Source organism: Cibotium barometz, chromosome 17 (genome assembly GCF_041138505.1).
Source record: "Cibotium barometz isolate CiBa-2024 chromosome 17, ASM4113850v1, whole genome shotgun sequence".
Classification (NCBI taxonomy): domain Eukaryota; kingdom Viridiplantae; phylum Streptophyta; class Polypodiopsida; order Cyatheales; family Cibotiaceae; genus Cibotium; species Cibotium barometz.
In genome coordinates, this window is record NC_141062.1 from 42,308,570 (window position 1) to 42,324,525 (window position 15,956).

General features: G+C 41.3%; 1 protein-coding gene and 1 pseudogene across 3 annotated transcripts; one reads left to right on the forward strand and one right to left on the reverse strand.

Annotated features, from left to right (window-relative positions):
• Positions 1 to 3,160: 3,160 nt before the first annotated feature.
• Positions 3,161 to 3,869, forward strand: LOC147630019 (adenosylhomocysteinase pseudogene; annotated as a pseudogene).
• Positions 3,870 to 9,623: 5,754 nt separating this feature from the next.
• Positions 9,624 to 12,226, reverse strand: LOC147630020 (uncharacterized). Of its 3 annotated transcripts, none has more exons than XM_086811593.1 (3): positions 12,130 to 12,226; positions 10,553 to 11,631; positions 9,624 to 10,455 (listed from the first exon to the last, which is right to left on the reverse strand). In XM_086811593.1, exons 2-3 carry the CDS (start codon positions 11,467 to 11,469, stop codon positions 10,068 to 10,070), a joined length of 1,305 nt encoding a protein of 434 aa, XP_086667719.1. In that variant the 5' UTR covers positions 11,470 to 11,631; positions 12,130 to 12,226; the 3' UTR covers positions 9,624 to 10,067. The 3 variants fall into 3 exon arrangements, with proteins under 3 accessions (XP_086667719.1, XP_086667717.1, XP_086667718.1); XM_086811591.1 differs by having other exon boundaries at positions 11,955 to 12,206; XM_086811592.1 differs by having other exon boundaries at positions 11,867 to 12,132.
• Positions 12,227 to 15,956: the final 3,730 nt, after the last annotated feature.

The following is a 15,956-nucleotide window of genomic DNA, read 5'->3' on the forward strand; positions in this document are numbered from 1 at the left end:
TCTTGGATTTTTTCAAAAGATGATTTACTTCCGACATTCATCTCCTCATAATCAAGAGGGCTATAAATTCTTCAAGATTTGGGAAGTTTTTTCGAGTTCAGATAGATGTCCAAAATTAATCATAGTCTTTGTCAAGCTCATTCATCTCCTCATAATCAAGAGGGCTATAAATTCTTCAAGATTTGGGAAGTTTTTTTGAGTTCAGATAGATGTCCAAAAATAATCATAGTATTTGTCAAGCTCATTCAATAATGTGACCAACAACAAGTCATCACTTCAAGGGTATCTGCAAACCCTTTCACTTTCAATGATGAGTAATCATTGGTATCCATTGTATGCCTCTCCACAATATGCAGCTCTTGCTTCAAGCATCTTTCTTGCCTTATTACTTGTGCTATATAAATTAACCAAGGTATCCCATACATCCTTAGGTGTCACTACATCCTATATGTGGCCGATCATAGCATTCAATACACTAACAGACAATCAATGCATCACTTTGTTGACTTTCTCATTCTAAGTCTTAAAGGCTTACACCTATTGAGGAGTGACATTTTATTCTAGGGAAGCTTTGGCTCCTTGTCACTTGAAACAAACTCCTAGTATTCTTTTCCATCATAAATTTTCTCATCCTGAACTTGCATGCTTGGAAGTTGTTCTTGTCAACTTCTTGTCCACAATTTGGGAAAGACTGTCAGGCATAACCTTTTCCAAATTTGGGAAAGACTGTCAGGCATAACCTTTTCCAAATTTGTAATCTCCAACATAGTCACCTCCAATGGTATTATAAACCTTTTATGTATATAAACCAATCCACAAAAACATACATCCACCAATAACGTATAAATCTTAGATTCTCCGCATAGGTTGTCTTGCAACCAAATTTATGTCTCACAGAACTATGCACCAAGCAAGACATTGGACATATACAATCAAAATTGACACTTTCATAGATTGCATGAGAAAAACTTGTCGAGACAAAACAAAGCCTAAAATAATCTCAAATCGAAATTCCGAAATCACTAAGGTCTTGCGGACATGTTTCACATAATATATCACCCCTTTGCTTCATTGTAAAGGGCAGATCAAGATGTGAGAGTGCATCTTATTGTTGTGCCTACCGGCTACTCTTGACTTCTAGCTACCTACGTGACATCCACTTTGGTTCACTATGCATCTCACTCCCAGTTTCTTTACACATGCACTCACCTTTACAACCATGTGTGCACACCACCCATTCTCCACATTCACTCTCACCTACACACACATGCACGTGTGTGCATGCACTTGCATTCATGCATTCACACATTTACACATACACTCTCACCTACACACACATGCACGTGTGTGCATGCACTTGCATTCATGCATTCACACGTGTACTTCACCTTTACACATTCACACGTGTATACACTTGCACGTCATACACATGCGTGTGTGCATACACATTCGCCCCTTTGCATCTCACACACACGTGCCCCTCATGCATTTTGCGTCCTTGGCACACGCATTCTCTTACACTCATGCACCTGGCGTACACTCACACATGCGTCCCCGCTCCCTCTCAAAAAAATCAAAACGCCCCTGCTTTTATTTTTCTCTTCTTTTTTATTCTATTTTATTTATTCTTTTTTACCATTTTGTTCTTTTTATTCCTTCTTCTTTTGTACCTTTTATCCTTTTTTTTCTTCTTCCTCTTTTTTTTACTTTTTTTATTCTTCTTCTTCTTTATAATTTCTCTTGTTTTTTACTTTTTTATCCTTCTTTTTATTTTATTTTTCTTAATTTTAAAAAACCCTTGCTTTTGTGTTTTTCTAATTATTACAAACACCCCCTCTTTTTTGCTTTTTTCATTCTTGTTTTTGTTTATTTTTTAAAATTTTGATTTCACTCACTCTCCCATTTTTTCTTTATAATTAATATTAAGAGAAAAAAGCATATTCTTTTTCCTTATTTTCCTTCTTTTTTACTTTATTTGACTTTTAAAAAAAATCCCCTTTCTTTTTTATTTTTTTATTTTTCTCTCATTTAAAAAAAAAGTAACCCCCTCTTTTCCTTCTTCCTCCCCTCCTTCTCTTTTTTAATTTGTATTTTCCATTCAAAAGCTTTTCTTTTTTATTTGTTCATCTCTTCCTTATTTTAATTAAAAAAACATTACAAAAATAACCCTGATTTTTCTTTATAATTAATATTAAAAAAAGTTCCCCCTCCCTTGTATTTTTTTCTTTTTTACTTTATTATTAATAATAATAATTTAATTTAGTTGCCTTTAATTTAATTTAATTTAATTTATTCAAAACACACACTCACACCACACACACACACACACAAAACACACAAAAAAACAAACATTTATTTTTAAAATCCTCCCTTTTACTTTTTTTAATTACTTTATTAAACTAGCCCCCACCCCCGGGTATTAGTGGTTATTCTGGAGTTCCACCTAACCTCTAGCCCGCTACGCCCTGCCTCCAACACCTGCCTACGTCACTTGTCTCAACTCTTGGCCCGATCTTGTAGGTTGATTCCATATGTGCGAGGTTGCTTCATTAAAGAGTGCCTTGCAATATGAGGGGGGCTTGCCAGAGAAGGGAGCTTTTATTGTTTCCATTTTGTAAGTGTGATGGAGGAGATGAATTAGGATGAAGTGAGAAATTCATGGTCTCCTTTATGGAAGGAGCTAGATGTTGAGTTTCAGAAAGAAGTGTTGAGCATGAGAGAGTACAAGTTCATGTCAAAGAAAATGTTCTTTTTTCGGGAAAGAGAATCATACAACCATGGCATGGATGATATATACAAGAACACAAAGGCAAGGCATATAAGGGTAATTTGCACTTTGATTGATCCAAGGAAAACCAGTGAGATAGCTTTGTTTGCTAGACTTCAGAGAATGAATTCGTAAGCACCATGACCCAAGCCATTGCTAGAATGGTGGTGGAGGCCACCATGCGTGCTTTATCTACTCCGTGCAATTCAGATCTAGCACTACTCAGATCAAACACCTATCTGTTTGTCTCTCTTCAGGTCCAGGTGGTGGCCCAAATTTGATTGTTGATGAGGGTGGTGATGCCACTCTCCATCCATGAGGGTGTGAAGGTGGAAGATGCTTTTGCCAAGGATGATACCCTCCTGGATCCTGCTTCCAGTGACAACCGAGTTTTAAATTGTTCTTTCCATCATCTTGGAGGGCATCAAGTAGGACCCCAAGAAGTATCGCAAAATGAAGGACAGACTTGTTGGTGTGTCAGAGGAGACAACTACTAGGGTGCACCGCCTCTGCGCCAAATGCAGGCCAATGGATCTTCGCTCTTTCCTACCATTAATGTGAATGAATTAGTGACAAAGTGCGAGTTCTACGCGATCACTCTTTGCCTGATGGACTCATGAGGGCCACTGATGCCATGGTAACTGGTAAAGTGGTTGTTATTTGTGGCTATGGTTATGTTGGTGTTAAGCTCTTGCTACGAAAGATGGGGCATGAGTGGTTTTTACTCAGATTGATCCCATATGTGCTTTATAAGCCTTGGAAGGACTTCTTGTGTCTTGACTCTCGACGAAGATGTTATCAAGACCCTGACATCGTTGTCACTACTACTAGTAACAAGACCATTATCATGGTAAGCCACATGAAGAAGATAAAAAACAATGCCTTTGTCTATAATATTGGCCACTTTGACAAAGAGATCAATATGCATGTGTTGGAGACCTTGGAGTAAAGACAATAACCATAAAGCCTCAATTTGATTAGGTGTTCCGTAAAACCAAGACTCGCATCATTGTCTTAGCCGATGGAAGGTTGTTGATGAACTTGGGTTATCCCACTGGACACCCCTTGTTTTGTGATGTCTTGCTCTTTACGAATCAGCTAGTTGGAGCTGTGGTGGAAGGAACAAAAGTCTCACAGTTATGCCAATGTTCTTCCCAAGCACTTGGATGCAAAGGTTGAAAGCAAGGGTTGCAAGTTTGCCAGAGTTTGATGTGAGAGCTCCTGAGTGAATGGAACGAGTGTGTGTGTGTGTGTGTGTGTGATTTTGAGAGAGTGAGTGGGAGAGAGGGCCAGCAAGGCTTCTCTACCACAACACAAGCCACCGGCCACACCACCTCTCCAACAACAAAACCTTTGACCATTCACGATCAAGAACCAGCCTCACCAAAACCTTCGTAGCACACCCACCCTAGCCAACCTGGTTCTTCAACACCACCACACGCCAGCCAACCGTGCATGATCGAAAACCTCACCAACTGTCTTCCTTATAATGCCGCCGGCAAAGCTACTAGTGTGATAAAGAGACTGAGACGCCAGCTCATCACCCCAAAGATGGACCCAAAGCAAGCAATCTAGTAGGTAACTTCAAGGCATCAACACACGTGTGACACTTGTATACCAACCTCGAAGCCAATGCAACTGCAAATCGTAAGCGAAGATCAACATCTCCACTAAGAAGAAGCTACCCGACGAGATGATGCTCTCATCCATGCTTTCAACATTCCGACAAGAAGCTATCGGTGGTGAGACAACACTCTTATTCGACCGCTTTCAGCATGCACCACCGATATCCACATCTACCTAAGCAACCAATAAGTGTAGGTAAACCACTTCAGGTAAACCACTTCAGGTAAACCACTTCACCCTCCTTTTACTACTTATATTGGCTCCCCACCACTGAGTGAGTAGAGCATGGGTAGAGTGCTCCCCACAGAGTGAGTAGAGCGTTCCCGTAGGGCATGGGTAGAGTGCTCGCCACCAAGGGTAGAGCTAGTATAGCTAGTTGTTTATAGGTACTCTCCCGGAAAGTCCAAGTACATCTTCTTGAATAGTCCAAAATCCTTTCCGAACATGCACTCACCACATAACGAACCGTGCACTTACCAAAAACTGAAGGACTTAATCCATTACGCACAAAGGAATCTTTATGCACACCTCATGGTGGATGACACCACATCCTTTTGCCACCGATACTTAAGCACATAGGACTGAACTGTCCTTCCTACCTTGTGGTCCACCTGGCACCCATTCATGCACTCATGCCTTTAGCTAATCGCACCCAATGGTCTACACTACACCTTATTAAGACACGTTGACATTAGATCTCATTTTTGCACACAACATTTATGCCTCATGTCAACACTTTGCATGCTTGCCTTCGATCTAGTTGTCTTGCTTAATCTTGTCTTAATCATCGAGTCTCGTTCTTGCTCATAGTACAGCCCTCTTTGCATCCATGGCTAACAATTCTGGCATCTGCACACTCACAAGGTTTCTAGTCTTCCGTACGTTGGGAATTCATGGAGATGTTCTCTGGAGAATCCTGCATCTTGCCCAATCAAAAGGACATCCCAATTGCGGTTTGTGGAGCCATCTGATCCATGCACCCAAATGGGAATCTCATACACATTTAAAGACCCTTGTTCTTTGAGCTGGCTCTAAATCTACAAGATGTTAAGCTTCCTTTGACATTTCATAAACTTTTTTCACGTAATGCGGGGCTTCAAGCAACCCCACTCTACATCTCCTTCCAAGTCACACAACGGGCATACATTTGTGCTACTCAAGTGAGGAAGAGATGCTCAAAACATCAAAGCAACATCACATGCGCAAGGTCGGCATTGCTCGGCAATGCAAAATTTCACCTCCAAAGCCACGGCACCTTTGTCGACATCATCATGCTTCAAGCAAGTAGACCGAATAGCCACCAATAGCTCAAAAAAAGGCTAAAAAGTGCCTAAATACATTCGCCCATGTCCGCGTGCACGCTTTACCCATGTTCATGCCAACCTGGGTGTTCTAAATTCTTCCATTCTCATAGACAACCTAATCTCATTCCCAACTGGCTAACCTGGTTACACATCAACCACCAATTCCCTATCTCAAACCATATGTAAGAGTCAAAGAAAGCATTGTGTTGAAGTTTTCACCACATGACGCTTCTACATGAGCCCACCTTTTGCCCAATGCACATGCACTCCACCAACAATATATACACGAGATCTGCATGTTATAGCCACATCATCACTATTAATACACAAATTTTCCATACATGTCACCTACATATTTTCGCACTTCTCATAACTCATGGCACACACGCACTCATGCACCTGCAACTACCCTCGTCAATGCCAACCCTCCTGGTACATCTCTAGATAGAGGGACCATGGCGGGGGCACAAGCCTGGCCCATGGTACGACCCATCACTGCCTGTGCAGAACCCTCGACCTTGTAGGTACCTCCCTCGAGCTTCCATGTCTATTTACTCTACTTCGACTCTAATTCAACCCCAAAAAAACATCACCCTAGTCGAGGTATTCATGAAGCACCAGCCCAATCTCTCAACATCAGGTAATGAGATCCGAGCATCTTACCCTATCGCACCATGATATCTCGCGGATCTCCATCTACCATGGGGTCTTGGCACTCATTTTGAACCTTCATGGAGTCCTGGCACTCATTCCGCCCATCATAGAGTGTGGACCAATTCTACCAACTATCTTCCATGGTGTACCCTCGGCCATCCACTTCTCGGTAGTGCAACTTCACCCCACTGACTTGAGTGATGCAAGGACACTGTCACCATTAGGAAATTGGGTATGTTAACCACTTCGTAGGTTAACAAGGTTTCACTCGCCAAACCTATTATAAGGCGTTTTGCTATCTTACCCATGCAAATGAGCACTTGACTTTGGTAAACGACATTGGAACATATAAAGCGACCTTACTCCGTGCTTTATGTCAAATAGGACAAGTCTACAAATTCGGTGTACATAGTTGCTTAACACTAGTAATAGAGGCCTGACTAATTGCAAGTACTTATTATTGGAGTGGAGACAAAGTAGCAACATACACATAGATGCAACAAGCAAGAAGAGAGAGATGGAAGCACAACGCTAAAAGTAGATTGATGAGAATGAGTGAAGTAAGATTACTTAAACACACTCATAAGAGTGCGTACATACGCTCGGAAAAAAAACCTCCCAAAGTGGAAAAAGTGTCTCAGCCCATTATTACCCTACGTCCCCTCATCATTACAATATAAATGGCTATAAATATGGTTAGAGTGGAGATCAAAGTAGCAACACACACATAGTTATAGAAGCAAGCAAGAAGACATAGATGAAAGCACAACACTCAAAGTAGATTGATGAGAATGAGTGAAGTATAAGTGAAGTGACATGATAAGGTTACTTACACACTCATGAGAGTGCTTATATACGCTTGGGAAAAAAAACCTCCTAAAGAGGAAAAAAGTATCCCGACCCAATATTAGCCTATGACCACACATCAGTATCATATAAATGGCTACAAATCCTCCCTATAGTGATGATGTGAACCTGTACATGGATCCTATGGATCTCGTTAATCCCCAAATGGCAATAAGTCCAAAGGTTTACGAAAAACTTAAAACTTCTCTTGTGAGAGCACATTATTCAACATATCTACCACTTTGTTATGTGTAGAGACATAAGCCAAGCTAATCTCTCCTGCAATGAACCTCTCCTTGACAAAATAAACCTGCATGGAGCATTAGGTTTCTCGCAACAGCGGCTAATTCTCTGGCTATTAGTGAAGACGGACATGGGGGATTCTTGTCCTGTATCCTAGAGACTAAGTCTAGCACTTATCTCTACTAGTGTAACAACGAGCTTACAATCTTCAACACCAAACCATGTAAACAGTCTCTGTATGTACTTTGACTACAACATTATAATACCACCATCACGCTGCATAAACTATAAGTCCCAAAAAATAATATAATGAGCCCAAATCTCTCATGTCAAATGACATGTAATTCAACCTTTAAGGTTGAAAATATTGCTTGGGTTTCCTTTTATAGTAGCACATCAATTGCTTACTAAGAAAAAAACAAATACTTCACTACTAAGATTAACTCCTCATTAGGTTTCATCACCGTATAGGATAACTAAAAATATATATTTACTCCTCTTACATAGAAGGTACTCTCAGTTGGATTGTTTGTAGAAACCATTTATAACTAAGTATGTGTTTATCTTCTCATACCGTACTCTAAGAGCTTGCGTTAGACCATATAAAACTTTTTTTTAACCTGCATACTTTAGACTCCTATCCTTTCTCCACAAAACCACGAGATTGAGATACATGAACCTCCCCATGTAAATCACCATTCAAGAAGGCATTCTTGATATCCAACTGATATACATTCCAACCATGATGCGCTACCAATGTAATAAAACATCTAATCTTAGTTATACAAGACGTCGGTGCAAAGCTATAATTATAATCTATGATCTTCTCTTAAGCATAATCCTTCACAACAAGCCTTGTCTTGTAACGGTCTCAACGCTATCATAATCTATACCCTTCTCTTAAGCATAATCATTTACAACAAGTCTTGTCTTGTAGTGGTCTCAACGCTACCATCAACTTTACACGTAAGCTTATAAACCCACTTCGGACTAATGGGCTTTTTACCATAATCCTTTGATAAAAGTCTTGTCTTGTAGCAGTAAATACTACCATCAGCTTTACGCCTAAGCTTTATAAACCCACTTCCTAACAATGGCTTTTATGCATCCAATGATCATTTCTTGTGCTTCATCAAAGAAAACAAGTTCCTCTTCATTGTATATATTGGCAATGAGAGCATGATCTACAAATAATAAGATACATGATGAGAACATATCAAAATGCATGTACATTGAGAGTATTTACATCACCACATCACCAAGGAGCAAGGAAACTATAGAAGACTTTGGGCCTCAAGTAAAGTGGACATATTTTCCCAGATTATATCATCTAGGAACTCAAAATGTGTATGTATATATATATATAAACCCTAAGCCATATGATGAAGCAAGCCCTAAATATCTTTCAACAAAACATAATCATAGATTTTCCATAACTCACCCTTGTGGAATGGCATTTTTTGGTATCCATGTGTCTCAAAACCCAATTATATACGTATATATACATGTGTAACATACTTATACATATACACATGTGAATACATTCGTACATACACACTCTTACATATATATATATATATATATATATATATATTTGCATTTGTGTAATAAACCTTTTAAACATACATACATATTTAGACGTGTATATATTAATTATACAGATGTAAAAACATGCACACACATAGACCCGCACACGTATATATAAGTACATTCATGTACGTATATGTATGTATATACAAGGTAACTTTCAGGACCACAAAATTGAGTTTGAGACACATGAGACATGCCATTACCCAAGCGTGGGAATGATGGCCATGCTCTCTCAGTTGAAAGGAATATGGGGCTTGCTTCTTCTTCTATGGGATTTCCATTGCATGCTGAAAAAAAAGCTAAGATAAAAACAAAAAAGGGGGGGAAAAATATTGTTGACGAACCCCCACTTACAGAGGGAAGTAGGCCTTGCCTTAAGCATATGAGCTTTTGACGTTAAAAAATCTATTTAAGTACAAAAATATTTTCTCTAAAATAGAAATGACTCGATACCACCGCCTGAAGTCACTACAATCCTGTAAACCCAATCACCACGCCCAAACAGTGTCATTTCACATGCATTGAATTAGATAATGATGAACTGATCACAGACAATAACAGGTATGATCCACAACTCAGTTTGCACATGCATCAAACAAGAAACGAAAATGATCACTTTAGACAAAGTATGATAGTTTGTACATTAATCTATTGCTTGCAAAGACGAGCACAGCACACATCACCTGTTTCTAGTTTTTGCAGAAACTCAACCTTGCAGAGGCGGTCAAGACCACCACAGCCAGCTCGAGCAGTTTGCAATCCTGATAAGACATATATCCAACGTGAAACAGACACTCTAAGCAACTACATGTCATTACCAGGCATCAAATCCGGCAACTAAAGCGAACAAAGTCCATTTTGCTTTCTAGAAACCCACTACCAATTAATTTACTTTGAAATGTTCGCCTATTTTGCTTTCTAGAAACCCACTACCAATTACTATACTTTGAAAGGCCACCTACATGTACACGTTTAAGAAACACTAGCCTATGCAGCCAGCAGCTTCTCATAAGAGCTGCTTGAAGACAATGATTCAGCTAGGAGAAAAATGAATCCCTGCCACCCCCCTGCAGATCAGAGAGAGAATAAGATCTAGAGGGTACTGGACTTCTTGGCCACCTTTGCGCTACTAGAGAACTTTTTGAATCTTGCTCCTCTATATCAAGTAAACCCTGCTTTGTACTCATGGCCACAGCCAATGCTAGTGAAGATTTGCCACTGTGAAGTGACTTCTTCGATATACTGGCAGCACCCTTTTGTAAGGGGGGGAGTCGAGGACGATCAAGAATACCATTGCTGCCTAGATTATGCTTGCGTTTCCTTGCATATGGACTCTCAGGTTTGGCAAGATCTTTCAGGGAAACTACATCTCCCAGGCAGCTAAATGATCGGGACTTGCCCGCATAGAATCGAGATAAACCTTTCCTGCAGAGTCAAGGGAAAACAAATATCAAAATTAGCACACTCAGTGCATTGAAAATAGAATATAAACAAATCTTTGTTGCAGCTTTGGGATAATTACCTAGGAGGAGACCCTCCTAAGGAGCTGAAGTGGTCTGATGATACTTTGTAGGCACTTTGTGCTTCTGTGTTCCCTGAGACCTGAGAGCCCTCACCAGAAGTGCAAGAACTATCAAGTGGCATGTCGTCCACAGACGAAAATGATGATGATGATGATGCTGTTGATATGGTATCAGGCTCCACTACATCGGGCATTGGCACTGGGAAATCCTCCCATGGTTTGTCCTCTGCAACTACATCCAGTGTTGAGTTGGGGCTCCGGAGAGTATTGGGAAAGCCATAGAGTCTACTTCGCCAATAGTGTTCATCAGGGGAATTATAGTTCATGGGGGAGCAGCTCATTCTGGATCTGATGTTACTATGAGATACAAATGCCGTATTAAGAGCAGCACTGTGAGGCGTGGATTCTACATCGCTTCCCGCATCACTATTACAACTGTCATGAATACATGAAACCAGTGATGGTTTGTGGACCACATTGTGTGGTACAAGAGCTACATCGCAGGTAGAACTATGTGATCCAAAAGCCTTTCTGCACATCGGCGATCCCTCTGGGGGAGATGTGAAGACAAGAGATGTGCTATCATTACTTCTCAAAGACACGCATCTGTTCAATTCTGGGGATGCACATCGTACTTTGCCAAGAGGCATACATCTGTTCTCTTCCGGTGGGGAGACTTCTGCCTCCCTGTGAGGCTGCACATACAAAGAGAGAGCTGAAAGCCCCCAGACTACATTATCCTGTGGGGAAAGTACCCTGTAATTAGGATCCGTAGAACTCTCTGCACCACCTGATAAACCTCTGTAATTAGGGAAATTAGGGACCTTAGAACCCTCTGCAACACCACAACTGTTGCCCTGGGCTGCCATGTTGTACCCTACAGTAGGGCCTGAGGCCACCTCCCAGCTCACTGACATGGTGAGTCTGACCAATTGAAACAGTTACAGATCAACAGAACTCACACGCTTCTCCCTGGATGTGACGCATTTCCTTGCAGTCTGAGTTCAAGCTTTCTATACCGTTGCAGCTTCAACCGTCTCCACATCACAAGCTTTGCAATGGAACTCACTGCTGTGTATCTGCACATACATGGAGATCCCTGTAAGAAACCCTATAAAATGAAACCTTAAGGACAAGAAATACCCTAAAAGATGAATAAAACCCTAAGGGTACAAACTTTAGCATCTAAAGCAAAGCTGAACTAGATATTGAAACCCTGGTCATTCACAATCGAACACATTTAAGCTGAAACACTTCCATAGAACTAAACCTACACAATGAAGTCCTAGATGCTGAAACGCTATATGACAAAACCTTAGAAACATGGCAGAAGCGATCAAACCGACATAGACTGGCCTTCCTTATCAGGTAGACCAAAATAGACGAGATAAGGAGAGAGCACCTGCGGGCGCGGACCCGAAGGCGAGACCTAACATGAGAAGGGTAGATCATCCGGAAGGGGAAAAGGCTGAAGGATTGGCAATGGTGAAGGAGAACAAAGAGGCTGGAGTTCGCTGTAATGAAAGGGAATTATATTTCCTGCACAGCTTCTGTGGCTATGGCGGGGAGACACATACCATACAAGCCTTTTCTTGCGCCCAAGAAGATAATGATGCGGACGATAAAGATGAACTTGTCGATGCCCCCCACCCCCTCCCCCCCCCCCCCCAAAAAAAAAAAAAACGATCGCCTTTTGTCATTATCCAGATAATTAGAAATTGTCAAATACTACCTGGAAAAGCCACGTACTCCGGTGTGATCCTGTTCCCGTGTGTGCCACGTCATTTTCTCGACGTCAGTTTTTTAGACAGAAAAAATGCACAGGCAAACAAAAATATGTATGCCACGCTGTTCGCTTCACCTGGCAACGTGGCATTCATAAGAGGTTATTCGATTGCTTTCAAAAACTTTGATGCAATTCCCTACCTGTTCATCAGTGGGTCGACTCATTCTAACAATTGACATCGGACCATTTGGCACCCACCCCTCGGCGGCTTGGTCTTCCTACCTCAGGGGAAGACCGGAAGAAATGCTACAAAGGGTACCAAATTGGTCTTCCTATCTGTAATAAGCGATGTGCGAGGCATAACATGGACCCATACCTAGGCACATCACGAAACAGACTCACGCACCATGTAGGCACGTGAGGCCTCCTACGTGATTAGTGGTATTCTCGATGCCATGTGCCTAACGTGGTATGCCCACCCCCCCACTGTGCCGGCGGTATTATGCTGGGGAAAATGGAGCCGCTATGTGTCGACAAGCTATGCTGAGCAGACGAGTTGATGAGCCAACAAGGCTGGCCACTGCACCACTGGGATCAACAATCAGAGATGGATGGAACGAGCCGAGCTTACCACGGCCATGGAGCCGGGCCAAAGAAGGGTCAGACTCAACAAGGTGAGGGGTGGAACGACACGCTTTTGGCAATGAGGAGAGCCAAGGTTGTGGGTGCCACGTGGCTATAGGGTTTGAACTCAGGGCTTCCCCCAAGTCACAAACCCACACTGCTACATTACGAACCCGTTGGTTACGTATATGTAAGATGCCATCTTATTTAAAATCCCTCCTTATTGTTGCCGATCGCGTGTTAGGTTAAGGTACTCGATACGAGTCCTCCTTGTGGAAGCGATGGCACTTGTGTGTGTGTGGTTCTTTCCAATTTCACAAAAAAAAATCACTCCTCGTTCATGCGACATCACAATCTCATTACTCACTACATTACTATGCCCACCCATTTACTGCATGTCAAGACATGCCACGTAGTTATGCCACCTATGGATAAAATTTGTCGAAAGTGAAAAGGTTAAAGGCCTTTGATTCTGGAGTCCGGACAGAGTCCGAGACAAGGACACGTCATTGGCCCATAATGTACACGTGTCAACACGACTACCGCTTTCTCAGTAGACAATTTACATGTAACTTCTAAGTTACTAACACCAAACAGCGTCATCGATGATGTCACCTCTCACATAATATCGTAGCAAAAGTGCGACCGCCATGGCGGCGCCACGCTACTTTCTGATTACGCCACGTCTGTTCTTGCGGGTCCCGCCGGCCAACATGTCACCTCAAGTAAAAACATTCAATTCTTTGAAAAAAAATCGCGCATTTTTCCAAACCTTTAAATCTACGCCTTCCGTTCTTATCCATCCAACTTGTAAGGCCCTTTACACACCAGGAGTCAGGACTGCCTCCCTTTTTGGTTTACATAGCCAATCAAAAGACTCCAATTCATATTTTGGGCACTCACCTTTCCACATAGAAAAAAGTGTCCTATGGTCCCCATGCTGACGAGGATGCCACCTAGAGGTCATCGAAAAGGCAATCTTGGGCAGCCAAAAGTGGCTGGACATGGATAAAAAAGACCAATCAACACAAAGGTCCATTTCTAAAAGGGGTCCCATTTTTTCTTGTGTATAAAGGAATGACTGACCAAGTTACAAATTTATTTAAAACTTGGTTGGCAACACATGTCCATAGAATGCAACCAAAAAAGAGAAGGATGGTTATGTGTAACAGGCCGAATTACCCCTGACCATAGAACACTCAAACAAATGGGCGTTAGTCGAGCTAGTAGAATGGTTGGGTCTCATTATGGGGGTCCAGGTTCGATGTTTGTTAGCTACACAGCGGTGGCTGCTTGTGTGAGCCGATGGATTATTCCACCTTCCCAACACAAGGACACTCAAACAAATAACTTTTGTTTAAAACGAATTTATTAGCGAGGGATGGGATTGAAATTTAGATGCCACTAGGGTAGATTCGAACCCAGTATCTCTTGGTAGAGAGGGCTTGTGCACTACTATTGGTGGTGGCTATAGCTATAGCCAAGGAGGCATAACCAATAACTTGGGCATCGTGCATGAGGACCCACTGAATCTAGATTCTAGAGCCTCGGAAAGCCATGACACCTCTGCATGGCATCACGTTTAGTTTTAGGAAGTCACTAACCTAGTAACCTAGTATTTGTGAACTCTCTCTCTCTCTCTCTCTCTCTCTCTCTCTCTCTCTCTCTGTCTCACGATCTTTATGACACTTGGAGAAGAACTACTCAAACTCAATAACAAAAATTAATAGAACATAGACTTTGCACAAATTGAACATCAAAACCTTACATAAACATTGCACATCCATTATGCTCATGTCTCCATGGCATACCAAGGATAACATCATATGAATGCAGGGGTGTAACAAAAAAATGTGCAAGGTTTCTCATAAGGTGCAATGGATAATATAACATCTTTCACTTCCCTAGTGCAATTTGTATTTAGTGCCTTGGAATGTAGTTTTAATCTTGTACTTAGAAGGAATTACATCTAATTTAAAATCATGCACAAGCTTTTTGGAAATAAATGTGCTACCAATCATCATGCAATATACTTACTTCCTTGCCCTTAATATTGTACCTTTCATTTTAAGAAGCATGTGAGGAGAGATTTTCTTTTCGATGAGTTTAGGCATACCTGGATCATCGTATTCATCTTCTTGTTCAGAATTACCCTCTTGCTCGAGAGAAAAGTCGTCATCGTCCTCATCATCGTCACCATCGATCATGTTGACTCAAGTGGTGGGTTGCTTCTTATTCTCCGGGCAATTAATTGCAATGTGTCCTCATTGTTTGCAATTATAGTATCTTGTAATTTTAGGTACGGAAACCTACTTTGGCTTCACATTTTCACTCTTCTTATTATTGTTATTGGCTTTTTTAATAGTATGAGACTCCTGTGGTGGTTTGTTCTCCCTTGTTGCTCCATTCTTTCGCTCGCAATTGTGGGCCAGAGAGATAACCGTGGATAGAGAGTGTGGCTGAAACATGTTGATCTATGTCCTAAGTGTAGGCTTTAATCCGATAATGAATTTTCACATCGCACTCTCTCTATGGCTTGAAGTTGGATAAGTGTTTACCAAAATTTATCCACGTACGTCAACACTTTCGTTTTCTTTATCAATTCCGTGTAGCATATCCCATTGTTGATGTGCCCTAGCATTATATTGAGGTGGAAGGAAATTTTGTTTGATAAGCTTTTGAAATTCCTTCCAAGTCCTTGGTCTATCTCGTCCTTGCTTGATGGCATTCCACCATAGAGATGCACTTTCAACCAAATGGTTGGCAGCACATTTGACTTTATCTTTCTTAGAAAATTCTTCCTCGGAAAAGTAGTCATCAAGTTGACTAAGCCATGACAATATAATCTTTGGTTCCTTCATACCATCAAAATTTTGAAAGGTGAATGCTTTTCAATTAATCTTCTTGCTTACGAAAAGTCTCTCGGATGGTACGACGAATGTCAAGTTGGGGCTCAACACTTCGTCCACATTTCTTGCTACAATTTTTTCCAATTCTATTCTTTTAGCTCTTTCTTGGTTAAGTTGAGCTTGAACAGATTGAAGTTGTTCCATA